Genomic DNA, 22,736 nt, shown 5'->3' on the forward strand with positions numbered 1-22,736 from the left:
ATTAAGAATGGGCAATAAATGCTGCCTGGCCAGCCATGTCCTCATCCCTTTAACGAATAAATTAAGTTTAAAAAGATGAATAAATGAACTTGCTGTTTGGCCAACTGAGCTAATGGATATCCACAATAAGGTAGCTCAGAAAGTGTAAGGAATAATTGCAAAAGCAAAGGTTTGATGCTGGAAATATATGAAATACTAGTTAGGCCACTGGGTGTGACAGTGCAGAGGGGGGAGAATCACCAGGGTGATGTTGGGGCTGGAGGGTCAGAGTTAGATGGAATGATTCAAGAATTGGTTGAGGGAGAATGAACAGCTACAGGATAATGAACAGCAGAGGTAAGCTGGGTGGCAAGACACTTTTCTATTAGCAAAGAGATGACTAGCCAGGGGAAATTGATGTCAGTTCTGAGCTACAAGGCTGACAGGAGAAATGAGGAGAATGTTTTACACTCCTGAGGGTGGTGGGAGTCTGGCACTCCCTATCTGAAAGGATAATTGAGTCAAAAATCTCATAACATTGAAGCAGTATTTAAATCGTCATTTGCATTGCAACAGCCTTCAATGCATGGACTAAAAGCTGGAACATGGGATGAATATAATCAGATAGGCGATAACTTGACCAGCATGAACACAATGGGCCAAATAGCCACTGTCTGAGCTGAAGATATTTAAGAGTCTATGGGAACATGGTTTTAGATATTTTTACTCTTCACTTGGTTCTGGGATAGGTCTGACGGGTCTTCGGGGCTGATATTTGACGCATGATGGAAGTGAAAGGTGTTGGTGAGGATAATGGGTGATGGAAGATGGAGTGACAGCACAGGCAGAGCTATGGCCAGTGACAGAAAGCCGAGCTGGTTATGTCAGAGACAGGTCATGCTGTCAGAATGTGATTACAATCTTTCAAAATGTTATTGAGAGTTTAGACTAGATCCATATTGATTACTTAGATTTCCAGAAAGCTCAAGCTGAGTTTTATATTGGACTAAAGCTTCGAATCAGGACTGAGTGGAGTCACAAGGAAGAGCTCAGCAGGAACACACTGGGTTGGAGAACGAGAGTGCGGAAATCTAACTGCAATTGTACAAGGTGTTAGTGAAACCACATCTGAATATTGCGAGATACCAAGGTGTAGAGCTGGATGAACACAGCAGGCCCAGCAGCATCTTAGACTTTCCTGCTCCTCTGATGCTGCTGGGCCTGCTGTGTTCATCCAGCTCCACACTTTGTTATCTCAGATTCTCCAGCTTCTGCAGTTCCCATTATCACTGATTATTGTGAATAGATTTGGTCCTTTACTTAAGGAAAGATATTGTTTCATTGGAGCTATTTCAGAGAAGGTTCACAACTTCGGAATGGAGAGGGTGACTTTTAAGCAAAGGCCAAACAAGGTAGGACTCTACAGGATGGGATGAAAAGTGGAGATCATGGAGGGAGCTCCCTGGGACTGAGAGGGGTTGGGCATGGGGTGTGGGGGTGACTGTGGTAGAGAGAGCCCTCCAGGAATGATGATGCATAAGGAGGGGACAGTGTGATTGTGTGGAATGAGTTTCTGAGTGTCCAGTGGGTAACACACTCTGTGAACTGAACAGACACTGTCTCAACCCTGTGCAAGCAGCAATTTTATTGAGGTTTTTAAACCAGAAAAAGCAGAAAGGTTACAGATCCCACACACATCCTCACAGAGCAGAGTAATCAAACAATACAGATCATCAATGGTCAATCAGTCCTCGCTTCCTAACACCCAGAGACCATGGGGATTAATCCCAGTTTGATTCCGAGCTCTGGGTGTTCTGATAAAGCTGCTGTTCGATGTGAGAGTCAGGATGGGCTGTGATTTCTCTCAGTTGCCCCCTGTTCTGGTTAGTCTCTCACAGACTTTCTCTGATGATGCTCCCTCCTTGTGACTGAGCACAGCCTGATTGCCTGATGTTCCTTCTGGGAGACTGTTTGACAGCGAGATCAGTGACCGTCTGTTTGTGAATGTGTGACAGAAACTGGGAAAGGCAGGCTCCCGTCTGAAATCCTTGTGTACAACAGATTGAAAGCAGAGGGATTAGGAGGAGATTGATTGCAGAAGCTCAAAGCGCAACATGGCTGTCTCCAAATGAGCTGCGTTTTGGATTAATGTTCATGGCTGGAAGATAAAATCACACAAAAATGCTCAGTTAGTGTCCAAATGGAAATCAAAATCAATTCATGATGATCTTTGGAAGCTGAATGTTGCCTGGAATTTCACTGAGTTCAGGCACAGTGCAAACCATACAGGACACACCTGGGCAATTTTCCACATTGTCGGGTAGATGCCAGTGTTGTAACTGTACTGGAACAGCTTGGCTCGGGGAGCGGCATGTTCTGGAGCACAAGCCTTCAGTGCTATTGCAGAATGTTGTCAGGGCCCATAGCCTTTGCAGTATCCAGTGTTTCCAACTGTTTCTCGATATCACGTGGAGTGAATCGAATTGGCTGAAGACTGGTATCTGTGATGCTGGGGGTCACTGGAGGAGGGAGAGATGGATCATCCACTCAGCACTTCTGGCTGAAGATTGCTGCGAATGCTTCAGCTTACCATTCGCCCTGATCAGAATCACATGACACCAGGTCATAGACCAACAGGTTTATTTGAAAACACAAGCTTTCGTGGCCTTGCTCCTTCTTCAGGTGCTGGTGAGAGCCACATCATTTTGCCCTGATGTGCTGGGCTCTTCCGTCATTGAGGATGGGATATTTGAGGAGTCTCCTCCCCCAGTGAGTTAGTTTATTGTCCACAACTAATCAGTGAAGGGAGGAGGGTGTGACGGTGAGATTTTACTTTGTTGGAATACTGACGGTAATCTACTGGAGGATTTTTTTCCTGTTATTGATCAGGATCCTCCCATCCAGCAGATCCCCAGAAGTCCCTCGGAAGTTTTAAATCCAAAATTGTGAATGAAGCTAATTGGATGTCATTTAATGAAAGTGAATATTTGATGTGAGCCATTAAATGGAGGGTTTCAGGGAAATGTTGTTCATGGCATTTCTCATGACAAACACTGATGTGCATCCAGTGTGCACCTATAACACAGCAGCTGTAAGTGCGGGCCTCCAAACATACTGTTTGAATTTCTCACAAACCCAGCACCCGACCCCCCCGGCCATGGATGAGTCAATTCCCCTCCTCAGCTCCTTGCACTGACAGTATTGGAAGGAAGAGGGAGGGAGGGAGGGAGTGTGCTGGCCTGTGAGGGTTGTAATGGTGTGAGTAGGAGCAGAGATATGTACTCACAGCAGCTCCTGCGTTAGTGAGGGTCAGGGGCACCAAACACTTCCACCTCACACAAGGTCAGAATACCATGGCATGATCTCAGGAAGATGTTCACATATCTGCCATGGACTCCATTCTGGGTTTCACAAAAGAATGATTTAGTCCCACTTCTGGGAATGGAATCAATCGTTGCACAGCTGAAAGAGAGAGAAGTGAGAATGATGGTTACTATACAAAACCATGAGAACTGGGAGCAGGGAGAGGCCATTCAGCCCCTCAAACCTGCTCCACCATTTCACATGATCATGGCTGTTCTCCTCTCAGCCTCAACCTCACTTAGCTGCCCACTCCCCACAACCCTTCAACGCATTACTCAATAAAAATCTTACTCCTCCTTAAATTTACTCAACGTTCCAGCATCCACTGAACTCTGGGGGAGTGAATTCCACAGATTCACAATCCTCTGAGAGAAGGAATTTCTCATCTCTGTTTTAAATCTGTCAGCTATTCTCCTAAAACTGCGACTTCTCATTCTAGATTGCCCCACATGAGGAAACATCCTCTGTCACATTTGACAACTAATTTCTGTGAGATCTCTTCATTCTTCTAAATTCCAGTGAATTAAGTCGTAACTGATTCCCCCTCTCTTCATACATCAGTCGTGCCACCCCAGGAGTCAGTCTGATAAACCATTCACTGCAGTCCCTCCATCACCAGAATATCCTTCCTCAGTAAAGGAGATCAAACCTGCAGGCAGTAGGCAGCTCGGTGGCTCAGTGGTTAGCATTTCTGCCTCACAGTGCCAGGGTCCCAGGTACAATCCTAACTTGGATGACTGTATGAGGAGATTGCACATACTCCCTGTGCCTGTGTCATTTCGTCTGGGTGCTCCAGTTTCCTCCCATGCTTCAGGGATGTGGAGATTAGAGTGAACTGGCAATACTAAATAGCTCATAGAGTCCAGGGATGTGCAGGCTGGGTGGGCTAGCCATGGGAAATGCAGGGTTAAGAGGATGGAATGGGGCCTGGGTCTGGGTGGATGCTCTTTGGAGGTTTAGTGCAGACTCGATGGACTGAATGGCCTCTTTCCACACAGTGGGGATTCTGATTCAACAATATTCCAGGGGTAATCTCACCAAGGCCCTGTATAGCTGCAACAACACATCCCTGCTCCTGTACTCAAAACCTCTCGCAATGAAGGCCAACATACCATTTGCCTTCTCTACCACCTGCTGCACCTGCATGCTTACCTTCAGCAACTGGTGCACAAGGACACCCAGGTCCCACTGCACACTCCCCTCTCCCAATTTACAGCCATTCAGGTAGGAATCTGCTGCCTTGCTTTTCCTCCCGGACTGGGTAACCTCATATTTATCCAAATAGTAGGATAGCAAAATGTAGGGTATTTAGGGTAGATTGATCTTAGTAGGGCTTTGGGTCAGCACAATATCGTGGGCCGAAGGGCCCGTACTGTGCTGTACTGTTCTATGTTCTATGTTCTAATTATACTGCATCTGTCCGGAATTTACGCTCTCACTCAGCTTTCTGAATCTCTGCCCCTTCCTCACATCAAGCGCCCACTCCACCGCGGCCCCGCACCCTACCTCACCCCACCTGTAAACTTGGAGATCTGATCTTTGGTTCTCTCCTCTAAACCATTAATGTGTGCTGTGAATAGCTATGATCCCAGCACTGATCCCTGAACTAACTGTGGTGCCTATCACTCACAAAACATCCAATTCCATGCGTTAAAGCCTTCTCAAAGACAAAATAAATCCCATTTGCTGGCTTCCCTTATTAACTGATGAACTTGACTCAGGTTGGGAATAGACTGCACTGGGCAGACTCAGTGCTGGTGTATGGGTTTCAGAGGGTCGATGATGCCAGGCTATATTTACAGGGTGTTACTGTTTCCGTTATTTTCCAGGGAATCACCGATTCGGATCTCTGCTCCATTCAGCCTCGATGCCTTACGGTTTCTGTTTGTGATTCTCACAACAAAGACCCGATAATGCTCCTGTAAATCCACTCTCCACCAGGGGTTCCTCTGCTTCGTGGTGCTACTGCAGGATGAGTGTCGAAATTTACTGTCATGGTTCCCATCGATGGCGTTGTTCGCGTCAGCAAAATGTGGGAACGTGGTGGACTGAGTCGCACGGACCCCAGCAGCAACATTCTCTGAAACCAGGGACATCGCATTTCAATCAACTCCCTCACAATCAACCATGCATGTACCCCCGGCCCTCCCTCACCCTCCCCTCCTCACCCACCCTCACCCTCCCCTCCTCACCCACCCTCACCCACCCCTCCCTCCCTCACCCTACCTCACCCTCCCCTCCTCACCCACCCTCACCCTCCCCTCCTCACCCACCCTCACCCTCCCTCACCCTCCCCTCCCTCCCTCACCCTCCCCTCCTCCGCTCCCTCACCCTCCCCTCCCCCGCTCCCTCACCCTCCCCTCCCCTCCTCTCCTCCATCCTCCGCTCCCTCACCCTCCCCTCCCCTCCCCCATCCTCCGCTCCCTCACCCTCCCCTCCCCTCCCCTCCCCCATCCTCCGCTCCCTCACCCTCCCCTCCCCTCCCCTCCCCTCCCCCATCCTCCGCTCCCTCACCCTCCCCTCCCCTCCCCCATCCTCCGCTCCCTCACCCTCCCCTCCCCTCCCCCATCCTCCGCTCCCTCACCCTCCCCTCCCCTCCCCTCCCCCATCCTCCGCTCCCTCACTCTCCCCTTCCCTCCCCTCCCCCATCCTCCGCTCCCTCAACCTCCCCACCTCAGCCTCCACTCCCCCAGCCACCCCTCGCTCAGCCTCTGCTCCCCCAGCCTCCCCTCCCTCACCCTCCCCTCCCCCATCCACCAGTCCCTCACCCTCCCCTCCCCACCCCAGCCTCCACTCCCTCACCCTCCGCTCCCCCATCCTCCGCTCCCTCACCCTCCGCTCCCCTCCCCTCCCCCATCATCCGCTCCCTCACCCTCCCCTCCCCACCCCAGCCTCCACTCCCTCACCCTCCGCTCCCCCATCCTCCGCTCCCTCACCCTCCGCTCCCCTCCCCTCCCCCATCATCCGCTCCCTCACCCTCCCCTCCCCACCCCAGCCTCCGCTCCCTCACCCTCCCCTCCCCCATCCTCCACTCCCTCACCGTCCCCTCCCCACCTCAGCCTCCGCTCCCCCAGCCAACCCTCCCTCAGCCTCCGCTCCCCCAGCCTCTGCTCCCTCGCCCTCTGCTCCCTCGCCCTCCGCTCCCCCGCCCTCCGCTCCCCCGCCCTCCGCTCCCTCACGCTCCCCTCCCCATCCTCACCCTCCCCTCCCCCAGCCTCCGCTCCCCCACCCTCCCCTCCCCCATCCTCTGCTCCCTCACGCTCCCCTCCCCATCCTCACCCTCCCCTCCCCCAGCCTCCCCTCCCCCATCCTCCGCTCCCTCACGCTCCCCTCCCCATCCTCACCCTCCCCTCCCTCAGCCTCCGCTCCCCCAGCCTCCCCTCCCTCAGCCTCAGTGCCTCACTATCTTGCTTTCTTGTTCTTCAGGTCAATACCAAAACACCGGAGGGACTGGGTAGTGTGAGGAGGTGGGGAGGCTGCAGGAGGACCTGGACACGCTCCGAGAGTGGGTACAGAAGTGGCTGGTTGAGTACAATGTAGGAGAGTGTGAGGTACAAAGAATAGAGGCAGAGACTGTTTTCTAAATGGGGAAATGCTTGGGAAATCTGAAACATCAAGAGTCCTAGTTCAGAATTCTCTTAAGGTTAACATGCAGGTTCAGTTAGCAGTAAGGAAGATAAATGCAATATTGGAATTCATTTCAAGAGGGCTAGAGGAGCAGGCGGCACGGTGGCTCAGTGGTTAGCACTGCAGCCTCACAGTGCCAGGGACCCGGGTTCAATTCCAGCCTCGGGTAACTGTCTGTGTGGAGTTTGCACATTCTCCCCGTGTCTGCGTGGGTTTTCTCTGGGTGCTCCGGTTTCCTCCCACAATCCAAAGATGTGCAGGTTAGGTGGATCGGCCATGGGAAATTGTCCATTGTGTCTAAGGTCGGCTTTGGGTATGGGTGGGATGGTCTTTGGAGGAGTTGGTGCGGCCTTCATAGATATCTTCATAGAATCCCTCCTGTGTGGAAACAAGCCATTCAGCCAAACAAGCCCACGCTACCCCTCTGGAGAGACCCATTACCCAAACACCCCCAGGCAGTATGGCGCAATTTAGCATGGCCAATCCACCCTAATCTGCACATCTTTAGACTGTGGGAGGAAACCAGAGCACCCGGAGGAAATCCACGCAGACACGGGAAGAATGTGCAAACTCCACACAGACAGTCACTGGAGGTTAGAATTGAACCCGGGTCCCTGGTGCTGTGAGGCTGCAGTGCTAAACACTGAGCCACCGTGGTGCCCACATGGCTGGAAGAACATAGAAAGACAATATAAAGTAGGGGGTATAATTCCAAAGGAGAGGGAAGGGGGAAGGGGCCGGGGGAGCTGGGGGTATATGTCACGGATCACTGAAGGTGGCGGGACAGGGGGACAGAGCAGTGAATAAACAGACAGGGCCCTAGGCTTTATTATAGGGGCCTAGAGTACAAGAGCCAGGAGGTGATGTTAAACTAGTACAAGATACTTGTTCGACCCTCAGCTGGAATACAGTGCACAGTTATGGGAGCCCCATTATAGGAAAGATGTGAGTGTGTTGGAGGGAGGGCAGAAAGCAGGAATGGTTCCAGGAATGAGAAACATCAGTCAGGAGGATCGATTGAAGAAGGTGGGACTGTTCTCCCTGGAGAGAAAGCGGCTGAGAGGGAGATCAGAGAGAGATTTTCAAAATCAGGAGCGGGGCTGGACAGAGCACGTATGGAGAAACTGTTCCAGCTTGTACAAGGAAGAAGAGCGAGAGGGACACAGATTTAAAGCGAAGGGCAAACAAAGCAAATGATGATGTGAGGAAAAATATTTTCAGACTGTGAGCAGTTAGGGGTGCACTGCCTGGGAATGTGGTGGAAGATAGTTTCATTGAGGCATTCAAAAGGGACATTGGATGGTGATTTAGATGGGAATGGTGAGTGTGGAAAAGGGGAAAAGCAAGAGGTTATCGCTGGGTGATTGAATCAGAGCAGGTATGATGGGCCAAATCATCTCCTCCTGCACTGTATCACTTCTGATTGTGTAATTTACCGAGGAATCAAACACATCAGAACTGGAGGCACAACTTTCACAGCTTGGAATGCGGATTTTCCGGATCCACATGATGAACTTACCCTGGGAATATCCAATGGAAAAGAGGACACAGAGAGAGGCCAAGGCAAGTAGGCAGTGAGACATCATCCTGTAGGAATCATGGAGAGATAGAAGGTTAGACACATTGATCCTTAGAGTGAGTGAGATGGGAGAAAGGGCTTCGAGTTATTCACAGATTCCACATCAGGAAAATGTAAAACTGGGCAACTAACCTCACTGAGTTTACCAAAACTGACCAGGCTTCCCCTGAAGCTGAAAGGACCAGAGAAAGGGTAGGGCCGATCAAGGATTGTAAAGGGGACTTGTTTACGGAGCCTGAAGAGATAGGAGAAGTCCTTAATGAATACTTTTCTTCAGTATTCACAACTGAGAGGGACCTCCCTCACTCGCTCCTGAGGAAACAGCTGCTGGGGAGTAATCGATATTAATTTCACCCTCACAATGAGTCCTGGAATTATACAGCATGGAAACAGGCCCCTTTGGCCTACTGTGTCCATATTGACAAACAAAAACCAAACTACCCTCATCCCATTGAGCTGCACAGTTACTGGAAAGCCAGAGAATGACACAACAGGAACTCCCTCACTGTGGCACAGCATCATAGGAACAAGAATAGGCCATTCAGCCCCACAGACCTGCTCCCCCTTTTCATTAGGATCATGGCTGACCTGTGGCCTATCTCCATACCCATGCCTTGGGCCCATATCCCTTCATATGCTTGCTTAATTTAAAGTTGTTGATGTCAGATTTAAATTTAGCATTGACAGCGATTTGAGGAAGAGAGTTCCAAACCTCCATCATTCCCTGTGTGTAGAAATGCTTTCTAAAATCACTCCTGGATGGCCGGGCCTAATTCTTAAACTGTGCCCCTGGTTCTAAAATCTCCAACACCCAGTAGAAATATTTAATCATTATCTACTGGGTCTACTTATGCTAATATCTTGAAGACATTGATTAGATCACCCTTTAACCTTCTCAATTCAGGAGAATAAAGGCTTATTTTGTCTAATTTCTCTTCATCTCTCCAGGTATTGTGCTTGTAAATTTGTATTGAACTCCCTCCAGGGCCAATCTATCCTTCCTGAGATGTGGTGCCCAGATCTAACCACAGTGCTGTAGTTGGGGGGTAACTAGGGTTTTGTATAGCTGCAGCATAACGTCAGTATCACGATACTCCAGCCCTTTGGATATGAAGATCAGCATTCCATGAGCCACCTTAAATATATTCACCTGATCAAGGAACTACACTGCGAAAGCTTGTGTTTTCAAATAAACCTGTTAGACTATGACCTGGTGTCGTGTGACTACCAGTGTTCCAATGAAGGACCTTGTCAGAGGCTTTACTGAAGTCCATGTAGACACTATCAACCGCTTTCCCTCATCAATCATCTTTGTCACCTCCTCAAAAAACTCAATCAAGTTCAGTGAGGCATGACCGCTGCCACTATTTGTCACTAATCATTTCAATTGCTTCTAAATGCGTATAGATCTTGTCCCTGAGAATCTTTTGCACTAATTTCCCTCCCACCGATGTGAGACTCACAGGCCTGTAATTTCCTCGATTATTCCTGTTCCCTTTCTCAAACAATGTGATAACATTGGCTGTTCTCTAGTCCTCTGGGATCTCACCTGCAGCCAAAGAGGATACAAAGATATCTGTCAATGCTCTAGCAATGTGTTCTCTTGCCTCTCTCAATATTCTGGGACAGATCCCATCAGGACCTGGGGATTTGTCTACCTGAAATGATTTAAGAAGCACAACACCTCTTCCTTTTCAATAGCAATTCAACTTAGAAATTTGTCACCCCCTTTCCTGGGGTCGTCCTCCACCAGTTCCCTCTCTTTGGTGAAAATCTAAACACAGAGTCCTCGTTTAGGACATCACCAACATCTTCTGGTTCCACAAATGGATTCCCTCATTTGTCCTTGAGAGGACCAACCCTTTCCCCGGCTACTCTTTTGCTTTCAATATATGTATAAAAAGCCAGGGGATTCTCTTTAATCCTGTTTGCTAATGACTTTTCATGATTCCTAGATACCAAAGTGTGGAGCTGGGGGATGGGGAGAGGGTTCTGATTCCTTTTTTCATGATTCCTTTAAGCTTTTCTAATTCCTTGCTTAAATTCTTTCTTACTTTCCTTTTATTATTCAAGGGGTTTGTCAGTTCCCACCCTCCCAGACTGTATGTATGCTTCCATAGAACATAGAACATCACAGCACAGTACAGGCACTTCGGCCCTTGATGTTGTGCCGACCTGTCATACCGATCTCAAGCCCATCTAACCTACACTATTCCATGTACGTCCATATGCTTATCCAATGACGACTTAAATGTACCTAAAGTTGGCAAATCTACTACCGTTGCAGGCAAAGCGTTCATTCCTTTACTACTCGGAGTAAAAAAACTACGTCTGACATACAAGATAATGAGAGGCATAGATAGAGTCGATAGCCAGAGACTATTTCCCAGGGCAGAAATGGCTAGCACGAGGGGTCATAGTTTTAAGCTGGTTGGTGGAAAGTATAGAGGGGATGTCAGAGGCAGGTTCTTTACGCAGAGAGTTGTGAGAGCATGGAATGCGTTGCCAGCAGCAGTTGTGGAAGCAAGGTCATTGGGGTCATTTAAGAGACTGCTGGACATGCATATGGTCACAGAAATTTGAGGGTGCATCCATGAGGATCAATGGTCGGCACAACATTGTGGGCTGAAGGGCCTGTTCTGTGCTGTACTGTTCTATGTTCTATGTTCTATGTCTATCTGTCCTATATCTTTCACCCCTCAATTTAAAGCTATGCCCCCTCGTGCTCGCCGTCACCATCCTAGGAAAAAGGCTCTCCCTATCCACCCTATCTAACCCTCTGATTATTTTATATGTTTCTATTAAGTCACCTCTCAACCTTCTTCTCTCTAATGAAAACAGCCTCAAGTCCCTCAGCCTTTCCTCGTAAGAGCTTCCCTCCATACCAGGCAACATCCTAGTAAATCTCCTCTGCACCCTTTCCAAAGCTTCCACATCCTTCTTATAATGCGGTGACCAGAACTGTACACAATACTCCAACTGCGGCCACACCAGAGTTTTGTACAGCTTCACCATAACCTCTTGGTTCCGGAACTCAATCCCTCTATTAATAAAAGCTAAAACACTGTATGCCTTCTTCACAGCCCTGTCAACCTGGGTGGCAACTTTCAAGGACCAAGGACATAGCATCCCTGGTCACCCAATGTTCATGTAACTTGCCATACATATCCTTCACTCTTGTAGGAACATGCCACTCCTGAACTCTTATTAACTGTTGTTTGAAATACTCCCACATGTTCGATGTGGATTTACCTTTGAACAGCTGCCTCCAATCGACATTCTCCAGCTCCTTCCTAATATTGTTATAGTTTGCCTTCCCCCAGTTTAACACCTTCACCCGGGGACTGCTGTTATCCCTATCCAAGAGTACCTTAAAACTCATGGTATTATGGTCACTACTCCCAAAATGCTCCCCCACTGAAACTTGACTCACCTGGCCAGGCTCGTTTCCCAAAACCAGGTCAAGTATAACCCTTCCCTGGCTGGAATGTTTACATATTGTGTCTAGAAATAACACACCGCACCCCCCACCCCCCCACCACCACCACATAGTCCTTACAAATTCTGCTCCACCCAAACCCCCAGCATGTAGCGAGTCCTCGTCAATACAGGGAAAGTTAAAACCACCCACCACAACAATCCTGCTGTTTTCACATCTTTCCAAACATCAGGCTAACTACTCTGTAATTCCCTGGTCCCCCTTTGTCATCCTTTTTCAAGAGAGGACTGACATGAACAAATTTCCAGTCCAGAGGTACAGCTCCAGAATCCAGGGAACTCTGAAAGTTTGTGGTTTGGGAATCTGCAACATGCTGTCCTACCCTCTACTGACATCCATTGGTCAAAATGATCAGGTTCGAGAGATTTCTCACTCTTCAGTTCCATGTCTTTTGGCATTATTAATGTCATAGAGTCATAAATTCCTACAGCATGGAGACAGGCCCTTCAGCCTAAACTGGTCCAAACCAAACAAAATGTCCAGGATAACAAAGTGTGAAGCTGGATGAACACAGCAGGCCAAGCAGTATCTTAGGAGCACAGATGCTGCTTGGCCTGCTGTGTTCATCCAGCTTCACATTTTGTTATCTCAGATTCTCCAGCATCTGCAGTTCCCACTATCTCTCTCTCAACCAAAATGTCCATCCACACTAACCCCATTTCCCAGCACTTGGCCCGTATCCTTCTAAACCTTTCCTCTCCATGTATTTGTTCAAATGACTTTTAAATGTTGTTAATGTACCTGCCTCAACATCAGCTGGCAGCTCATTCCAAATGTGTCCCACCCTCCAAGTAAAAAAGGTTGCCCCCCCCTCAGGCTCCCATGTTTTCTTTCCCCTCTTACCTTAGACAGATGCCCCATGACTGGGAGAAAGACTGAATGCATTGACCTTATCCATGTTTCTCATGATCTTATACACTTCTATAAGATCCCCACTCAGTCTCCTATGCTCTAAAGAAAAAGTCCTAGCCTGTCCAACGTCTCCCTATAACTCAGTCCCTTGAGTCTTGGCAACATCCTTGGAAAATTCATCTGCACCCTGTCCAATTTCATAACATGCTTCCTATGGCAAGGTGACCACAACTGAACACAATACTCCAAGTGCGGCCCCACCAATGTCCTGTACAATTGCAACATAATTTCCCAACTTCTTTACTCAATGCCCTGACTGATGGAGGTTAGTGTGCCAAAAGCCTTCTTGATGGCCCTGTCTACCTGTGACTTCACTTTCAGAGAACCATGCACACCAACTTCAAAGTCCCTCTGTCCCACTGCACTCCCTAAGGCCCTACTATTCACCATGAAACTCCTAGCTTGATTTGACTTTCCAAAATGCAACACCTCACATTTGAACTCCATATTAAATTCCGTTTGCTATTTCTGAGCCCACTTCCCCACCTAGTCAAGATTCTGCTGCAGTTTCTGATAACCTTCCTCCCTGTCCACGATGCTGTCTATTTTAGTGTCATCTGCAAACGTGCTAATCATGCCTTGTACATTCTCATCCAAATCAATGATATAGATAACAAACAGCAATGGGCCCAGCACCACCCCTAAGACACCCTACTATCACAGGCCTCCAGTCAGACAAACATCCTTCCACTTTTACTGACCGCTTCCTACCATCAAGCCAATTGTGTATTGAATTTGCCAACTCTTCCCTGGATTCCATGCGAGCTAACCTTCCAGAGCAGCCTACCATGTGATTGAGTTTAATTTTATTTTGACCCTGCCCCTGTTAATTTCTTTGGGACTTCTGTAAGCTCTCCTTCTTTTCCGCTGTGAATAACATAAAACATAGAACATAGAACAGTACAGCACAGTACAGGCCCTTCGGCCCATGAATAGGTGCCAACCTATTGTCCTACTAAGATCAAACTACCCTGCATATCCTACATTTTACTATCCTCCATGTGCCTATCCAAGAGTTGCTTAAAAGTCTCCAAAGTATCTGACTCCATACGGCAGCACATTCCACATGCCCACCGCTCTCTGTGTAAAGAACCTACCTCTGACATCTCCCCTATACCTTCCTCCAATCACCTTAACATTATGCCCCCTCATAATAGTCATTTTCACCCTGAGATAAAGTCCCTGACTACCCATTCTTATCGATGCCTCTCATCACCTTGTAAACCTCTGTCAAGTCACTTCTCATCCTTCTTCGCTCCAATGAGAAAAGCCCTAGCTCCCTCAATCTTTCCTCATAAGACCTGCCCTCTAGTCCAGGCAACATCCTGATAAGTCTCCTCTGCATCCTCTCTAAAGCTTCCACATCCTTCCAAAATGAGGTGACCGGAACTGAACACAATATTCCAAGTGTGGTCTAACCAGAGTTTTATAGAGCTGCAGCATAACCTCGCGGCTCTTAAACTTAATTCCTCTGCCAATGAAAGCCAACACACCATACGCCTTCTTCATAAGCCTATCAACTTGGGGAGCAACTTTGAGGGATCTATGGATATGGACCCCAAGATCCCTCTCTTCCTCCACACTGTCAAGAATCCTGCCATTAACCCTGTATTCTGTATTCGAAATCAACCTTCCAAAATGAATCACTTCACACTTTTCTGGGTTGAATACCATCTGCCACTTCTTTGCCCAGCTCTACATCCTGCCAATGCCCCATTGCAACCTACAATAGCCCTCTATGCTATTCGTAACTCCACCAACCTTCGCGTCATCGGCGAACTTACTCACCATCCCTCCACTTCCTCATCCAAGTCATTTATAAAGATCACAAAGAGCAGAGGTCCCAGAACAGATCCCTGCGGCACACCACTGGTCACCGAGCTCCAGGCTGAATACCTTCTATCTGCTACCACCCTGTCTTCTATTAGACAGCCGAATTTCCCTGGATCCCATGCCTCCCTACTTTCTGAATAAGCCTACCATGGGGTACCTTATCATGTGCCTTACTAAAATCCATGTACAGCACATCCACTGCTTTGCCTTCATCCATGTATTTTTGTCACATCCTGAAAGAATTCAATAAGCTTGTGAGGCATGACCTGCCCCTCACAAAATCATGCTGACTGTTTCTAATCAAACTGTGCTTTTCCAAATAGTCATAAATACTATCCCTCAGAATCCACTCCATTAATTTGTCCACAACAGAAGTAAGACTGACCAGTCTGTAATTCCCAGGATTATCCCTATTCCGTTGCTTGAACAAGGGAATAACATTTGCCATCCTCCACTCATTTGGTACTACTCCAGTGGACAGTGAGGATGTAAAGATCATTGCCAAAGGGGCAGCATTCTCTTCCCTTGCCTCCCGTAGGAACCTTAGGTATATCCCGTCTGGCCCAGGGGACTTATCTGTCCTCAAGCTTTTCAAAATTTCTAGCACATCCTCCTTCATAACATCAACCTGTTCGAGCACATCTGCCTGTTTCAAGCTGTCCTCACAAACGTCAAGGTCCCTCTCACTGGTGAAAGCTGAAGCAAAGTATTCATTAAGGACTTCCCCTACCTCCTCTCACTCCACCACAAGTTCCTTCCACTATCCCTCACTCTGGCCATCCTCTTGTTTATCAATGGTCAGGGACTTGTGATCACTATCACCGAAATGCTCTCCCACCCAAGAGCTCCGACACCTGACCTGCTTCGATGCAAATACCAAATCCAATATGGCCTCCCCTCTAGTCGGCCTATCTACATATTGAGTCAGAAATCCTTACTGGACACATGTGACAAAATCTGCTCCATTTGAACTATTTGCACTTAGGAGTTTCCAGCCTATATTAGGGAAGTTGAAGTCACCCATGATAACAACTGTTTTCCTTCTTCACATTTCCACAATCGGTCTCCCAGTTTGTACCTCAGTGTCTCTGTTGCCATTTGGGTGGTTCTATAGAAAACTCCCAGTAAAGTGACTGCTCCTTTCCTGTTTCTGATTTCCGCCCAGACTGACTCAGTGGAGAAACCCTCCTCCACGACCTCCCTATCTGCAGCTGTGATACCATCCCTTGTTAGCAATGCCACTCCCCCACCTCTTTTATTTCCCTCCCTATTTCTTTTGAAACATCTCGACCCCAGAACATCCAACAACCATTCCTGCCCCTACGTTATCCAAGTGTCCGTCATGGTCACAACAGTGTAGTCCCAAGTACTGATCCAATAATGAAGCAAGATAACCCTTTGGTACATCTGCCATCTTCTCATGGTCAATGTCTCCACTCAAAGGCTTCAGTTGGACTTATATTACTTTAAAATCTACTCTTTTACCTTTTCTGGAAGTTTCCTTTCAGAATCCTTTGCAGCTGCTGTTATAAGCGGCTTTGTGCCCCATTGTTGGTCTTTCTATTTCTCCCATTCTGTAGGATCCATGCCATTCTTCATATTTTTATAAACTCTTTCTCTGAATGCTGGCAGCCCCTAACCTGTGGCAATGTCCTTGTGAAGGGGCCTGACAAAGGAGCAGTCGTTTGAGAGCTGGTGATTTTACATCAACCTGTTGGGCGAGAGCCTGGTGTCGTGTCATTTCTAATCTTGTCCAATTAAAGTCACTCACTTGGACCCGGTCAGGACCAGGAACCCAAACTGGGTTCCAGCTGGGACAGGGGAGCCCCTCGCCGGTACCCAGTTGGGACAGGGGATCCCCTCGCCGGTAACCAGCTGGGGCAGGCGAGCCCCTCGCCGGTACCCAGCTGGGAGAGGGGAGCCCCTCGCCGCTAACCAGCTGGGGCAGGCGATCCCCTCGCCACTCCCCAGCTGGGACAGGGGATCCCCTCGCCGGTAACCAGCTGGGACAGGCGAGCCCCTCGCCGGTACCCAGCTGGGACAGGGGAGCCCCTCGCCGCTAACCAGCTGGGACAGGTGAGCCCCTCGCCGGTACCCAGCTGGGACAGGGGAGCCCCTCGCCGGTACCCAGCTGGGACAGGGGAGCCCCTCGCCGGTACCCAGCTGGGACAGGGGAGCCCCTCGCCGGTACCCAGCTGGGACAGGGGAGCCCCTCGCCGGTACCCAGCTGGGACAGGGGAGCCCCTCGCCGGTACCCAGCTGGGACAGGGGAGCCCCTCGCCGGTACCCAGCTGGGACAGGGGAGCCCCTCGCCGGTACCCAGCTGGGACAGGGGAGCCCCTCGCCGGTACCCAGCTGGGAAAGGGGAGCCCCTCGCCGGTACCCAGCTGGGACAGGGGAGCCCCTCGCCGGTACCCAGCTGGGACAGGGGAGCCCCTCGCCGGTACCCAGCTGGGACAGGGGATCCCCTCGCCGGTACCCAGCTGGGACAGGGGATCCCCTCGCCGGTACCCAGCTGGGACAGGGGATCCCCTCGCCGGTACCCAGCTGGGACAGGGGATCCACTCGCAGGTACCCAGCTGGGACAGGGGATCCACTCGCAGGTACCCAGCTGGGACAGGGGATCCCCTCGCCGCTAACCAGCTGGGGCAGGCGATCCCCTCGCCGCTAACCAGCTGGGGCAGGGGATCCCCTCGCCGCTAACCAGCTGGGGCAGGGGATCCCCTCGCCGCTAACCAGCTGGGGCAGGGGATCCCCTCGCCGGTACCCAGCTGGGACAGGGGAGCCCCTCGCCGGTAACCAGCTGGGGCAGGCGATCCCTCGCCGGTACCCAGCTGGGACAGGCGATCCCCTCGCCGGTACCCAGCTGGGACAGGCGATCCCCTCGCCGGTACCCAGCTGGGACAGGCGATCCCCTCGCCGGTACCCAGCTGGGACAGGCGATCCCCTCGCCGGTACCCAGCTGGGACAGGGGATCCCCTCGCCGGTACCCAGCTGGGACAGGGGATCCCCTCGCCGGGACCCAGCTGGGACAGGGGATCCACTCGCAGGTACCCAGCTGGGACAGGGGATCCACTCGCAGGTACCCAGCTGGGACAGGGGATCCCCTCGCCGCTAACCAGCTGGGGCAGGCGATCCCCTCGCCGCTAACCAGCTGGGGCAGGGGATCCCCTCGCCGCTAACCAGCTGGGGCAGGGGATCCCCTCGCCGCTAACCAGCTGGGGCAGGGGATCCCCTCGCCGGTACCCAGCTGGGACAGGCGATCCCCTCGCCGGTACCCAGCTGGGACAGGGGATCCCCTCGCCGGTACCCAGCTGGGACAGGGGATCACCTCGCCGGTACCCAGCTGGGACAGGGGATCCCCTCGCCGGTACCCAGCTGGGACAGGGCATCCCCTCGCCGGTACCCAGCTGGGACAGGGCATCCCCTCGCCGGTACCCAGCTGGGACAGGGCATCCCCTCGCCGGTACCCAGCTGGGACAGGGGATCCCCTCGCCGGTACCCAGCTGGGACAGGGGATCCCCTCGCCGGTACCCAGCTGGGACAGGGGATCCCCTCGCCGGTACCCAGCTGGGACAGGGGATCCCCTCGCCGGTACCCAGCTGGGACAGGGGATCCCCTCGCCGGTACCCAGCTGGGACAGGGGATCCCCTCGCCGGTACCCAGCTGGGACAGGGGATCCCCTCGCCGGTACCCAGCTGGGACAGGGGAGCCCCTCGCCGGTACCCAGCTTGGACAGGGGATCCCCTCGCCGGTACCCAGCTGGGGCAGGCGATCCCCTCGCCGGTACCCAGCTGGGACAGGGGACCCCCTCACTGCCCTCCAGCTGGGACAGGAGATCCCCTCACTGGTACCTACCTGGGTCAGGGGTTCCCCTCGCCACTCCCCAGCTGGGACAGGGGATCCCCTCGCCACTCCCCAGCTGGGACAGGGGATCCCATCGCCACTCCCCAGCTGGGACAGGGGATCCCCTCGCCGGTACCCAGCTGGGGCAGGCGATCCCCTCGCCGGTACCCAGCTGGGACAGGGGATCCCCTCCCTGGTAACCAGCTGGGACAGGGGATCCCCTCGCTGGTAACCAGCTGGGACAGGGAATCCCCTCGCTGGTAACCAGCTGGGACAGGGAATCCCCTCGCTGGTAACCAGCTGGGACAGGGAATCCCCTCGCTGGTAACCAGCTGGGACAGGGAATCCCTCGCTGGTCCCCAGCTGGGACAGGGGTTCCCCTCGCTGGTCCCCAGCTGGGACAGGGGTTCCCCTCGCTGGTCCCCAGCTGGGACAGGGGACCCCCTCACTGCCCTCCAGCTGGGACAGGAGATCCCCTCACTGGTACCTACCTGGGTCAGGGGTTCCCCTCGCCACTCCCCAGCTGGGACAGGGGATCCCCTCGCCACTCCCCAGCTGGGACAGGGGATCCCATCGCCACTCCCCAGCTGGGACAGGGGATCCCCTCGCCACTCCCCAGCTGGGACAGGGGATCCCCTCGCCACTCCCCAGCTGGGACAGGGGAGATCGTCCAGCTGCTTGAGGATAAAAGTGATAAGATACACAATTGATGCACTTCAGCAAAATGAGTTCATGCACAGTATTAGAGAGTAAAGCTCCCTCTGCAATGACCCCCATCAAACACTCCCAGGACAGGGACAGCACGGGGTTAGATACAGAGTAAAGCTCCCTCTACACTGACCCCCATCAAACACTCCCAGGACAGGGACAGCACGGGGTTAGATACAGAGTAAAGCTCCCTCTACACTGGCCCCCATCAAACACTCCCAGGACAGGGACAGCACGGAGTTAGATACAGAGTAAAGCTCCCTCTACACTGTCCCCCCCTATCAAACACTCCCAGGACAGGGACAGCACGGGGTTAGATACAGAGTAAAGCTCCCTCTACACTGTCCCCCCCATCAAACACTCCCAGGACAGGGACAGCACGGGGTTAGATACAGAGTAAAGCTCCCGCTACACTGTCCCCCCATCAAACACTCCCAGGACAGGGACAGCACGGGGTTAGATACAGAGTAAAGCTCCCTCTACACTGTTCCCCATCAAACACAGGGATCAGTGTTGAGACCTCAGTTGTTCGTGATCTACATAAAAGATTTGGAGGAAAATGTCGTCAATCTAATTGCTAGGTTTCCAGGCAACACAAAGACTGGTGGAGTTGCCGATAGTGAGGAGGATTGACAGAGGATACAGCAGGATATAGATCAGTTGGAAGCATGGGCAGTAAAATGGCAGATGCAGTTTAATCCGGATAAATGTAAGGGGATGCATTCTGGACGGTCAAGTACAAGTGGAAATTGAACAGTAAATGGTCGAACCCTAAGGAGTATTGATATGCAGAGGGATCTGGGTGCACAGGTCACTGAGGGTGGCAGCGCAGGTAGATAGATAGTAAAAAATGGCCGACGGCATGCTTACCTTCATTGGAAGGGGCACTGAGTGTACAGATAAACTATTAATGCTGCAGACTTATAGAACTTTAGTTCGACCACACATGGAATATTACATACAGTTCTGGTCACCACACTACCAGAGGATGTGGAGAGGGTACAGAGAAGATTTACCAGGATGTTGCCTGGTCTGGGGGGTTTTAGCGACAAAGAAAGGTTGGTTACACAGGGTTTGTTTTCACTGGAACGCGGGAGGTTGAGGGGGGAACGTGGTAGAAGCTTATAAGATTGTGAATAGCATGGATAGAGTGGAAAGTATGAGGCTTTTTCCCAGGGTGGAGCGGGTATGTTACTGAGGGACACAGGATCAGGGTGTGGGGTGGGCAGATGTTTAAAAGGGATGTGCGAGGCATGTTCTTCACACAAAGGGTGGTGTCTGCCTGGAACACACTGCCAGAGGAAGTGGGGGAAGAGACACGATCGCAGCATTTAAGAACCACCGGGACGGACACGTGAATGGGAGGGGAATAGAATGATGCAGATCCTGCAAGTAAAGACAGTTTTAGTATGGAATGACCTAATGTGTGTGCACAGGCCTGGAGGGCCGAAGGGCCTGTTCCTGTGTTGTACTGTTTTCTTGTTCTTTTTTACTCCTAGCACAAGCACAGCACAGGGTTAGATAGAGAGCAAAGCTCCCTCTACACTGTCCCCACTAAACACTCCCAGCACAGGGACAGCACGGGGTTAGATACAGAGTAAATCTCCCTCTACACTGTTCCCATCAAACACTCCCAGGACAGGGACAGCATGGGGTTAGATACAGAGTAAAGCTCCCTCTGCAATGACCCCCATCAAACACTCCCAGGACAGGGCAGCATGGGGTTAGATACAGAGTAAAGCTCCCTCTGCAATGACCCCCATCAAACACTCCCAGGACAGGGGCAGCACGGGATTAGATACAGAGTAAAACTCAGATTTCTCTAATTTGCACATTACACTGGATCTCGTTGGGTGAACACGGTTCTGCAGTAAGATGCTCCATGAAGGACAAAAGGTTTCAGACAGTCTGAGGACACATCCAGTCCCCACACCCAAATCCGATTCCCTGATCACCAGCCCCCACTTTCAAATTCCAATCTCTAATCCCTAATCCTTAATTCCTAATCCCTAGTCAACATTCTGGGTGTTAATGCTGACCAGAAACTCAACTGGACTCACCACATGAACACAGCGGCTACAAGAACAGGCCAGAAGCTAGGTATACTGCAGTGAGTAACTCACCTCCTGACTCCCCAAGGCCTGACCACCATCTACAAGGCACAAGGCAGGAGTGTGATGGAATACTCCCCACTTGCCTGGATGGGAGCAGCCCCAACAACACTCAAGAAGCTTGACACCATCCAGGACAAAGCAGCTGCTTGATTGGCACCACATCCACAAACATCCCACTCCCTCCCCCACCGACGCTCAGTCACAGCAGTGTGTACGAGCTACAAGATACTCAGCAGAAATTCACCACAGGTCCTCAGACAGCTCCTTCCAAACCCACAACCCACTTCCATCGAGAAGGACAAGGGCAGCAGGTACATGGGAACACCACCCTCTTCAAGTTCCTTTCCAAGCCACTCACCATCCTGACTTGGAAATATATCACTATTCCTTCACTGTCACTGGGTCAGAATCCTGGAATTCCCTCCCTTAGGGCAATGTGGGTCAACCTACAGCACACGGACTGCAGCAGTTCAAGAAGGCAGCTCACCCCCACCTTCTCAAGGGACAACTAGGGACAGGCAATAAATTCTGGCCAGCAACGTCCACATCCCACAAAATGAATAAAAAAGAAAAATCCTCATTCCGAATCCCCAATACCTAACAAAAACCAAAAGAACAGCAGATGCTGTAAATCTGAGACAAAACAGAAATTGCTGGAAAAGTTCAGCATATCTGGGACCATCTGTGGAGAGAAATCACAGTTAATATTTCAGGTCAATTGACCCTATCTCAGAACAATCCCCGATTCCCGATTCCCAGTGCCCAGTGTCCAGTGCCCAGTGCCCAGTGCCCAGCGCCCAGCGCCCAGCGCCCAGCGCCCAGCTCCAGCCGACACTCAGTCTGCAGGAAGAGCGATCAGGATCAGGCTCTTACCTTGTGATGGTTTTCACAGTGGTGGTGAATCGTGGGTTTTCTCAGAGATTTATATTGGAGCAGCTGGGGGAGGGGGCAGTGTGCCAGCTGTCACATGATGCTCATGGTGGCTGTCTATTAGCTAACGGTCTGATCTGATTGGTCAGTCTTAGGTAATAGTCACTGAAGCAATACCCTCTGAAAGAAAGAACTGGGGAAATGTGCAACTAATGGACGGCCGTTAGACAGGATGGGAAAGCAGGAATGTTCAGTTGGAAAGGGGAAGTGCTGTGGGGCTGACAGCTCAGGGTGGGTGCTGCGGAGGGGTGAGTGGAGTGGAGATGTACAACACTGCCTCCCGTCTGATCGTGCACTGAGCTTCAAAACAACCTCCTCACAGAAGACCAAAACCGTGACTCCGGGA

The 22,736-nt window shown here is 51.1% G+C and overlaps 1 protein-coding gene across 1 annotated transcript; it reads right to left on the bottom strand.

Annotated features, from left to right (window-relative positions):
- Window positions 1-1,602: 1,602 nt before the first annotated feature.
- On the bottom strand, window positions 1,603-22,398 carry LOC132206611 (fucolectin-like). Its single transcript, XM_059640938.1, has 5 exons — window positions 22,334-22,398; window positions 8,489-8,556; window positions 5,143-5,422; window positions 3,266-3,441; window positions 1,603-2,137 (listed from the first exon to the last, which is right to left on the bottom strand). The coding sequence occupies exons 2-4, from the start codon at window positions 8,553-8,555 to the stop codon at window positions 3,279-3,281; spliced, it is 510 nt and encodes a 169-aa protein (XP_059496921.1). The 5' UTR covers window position 8,556; window positions 22,334-22,398; the 3' UTR covers window positions 1,603-2,137; window positions 3,266-3,278.
- Between the last annotated feature and the right edge of the window lie 338 nt (window positions 22,399-22,736).

Source organism: Stegostoma tigrinum, chromosome 2, assembly GCF_030684315.1.
Source record: "Stegostoma tigrinum isolate sSteTig4 chromosome 2, sSteTig4.hap1, whole genome shotgun sequence".
Classification (NCBI taxonomy): domain Eukaryota; kingdom Metazoa; phylum Chordata; class Chondrichthyes; order Orectolobiformes; family Stegostomatidae; genus Stegostoma; species Stegostoma tigrinum.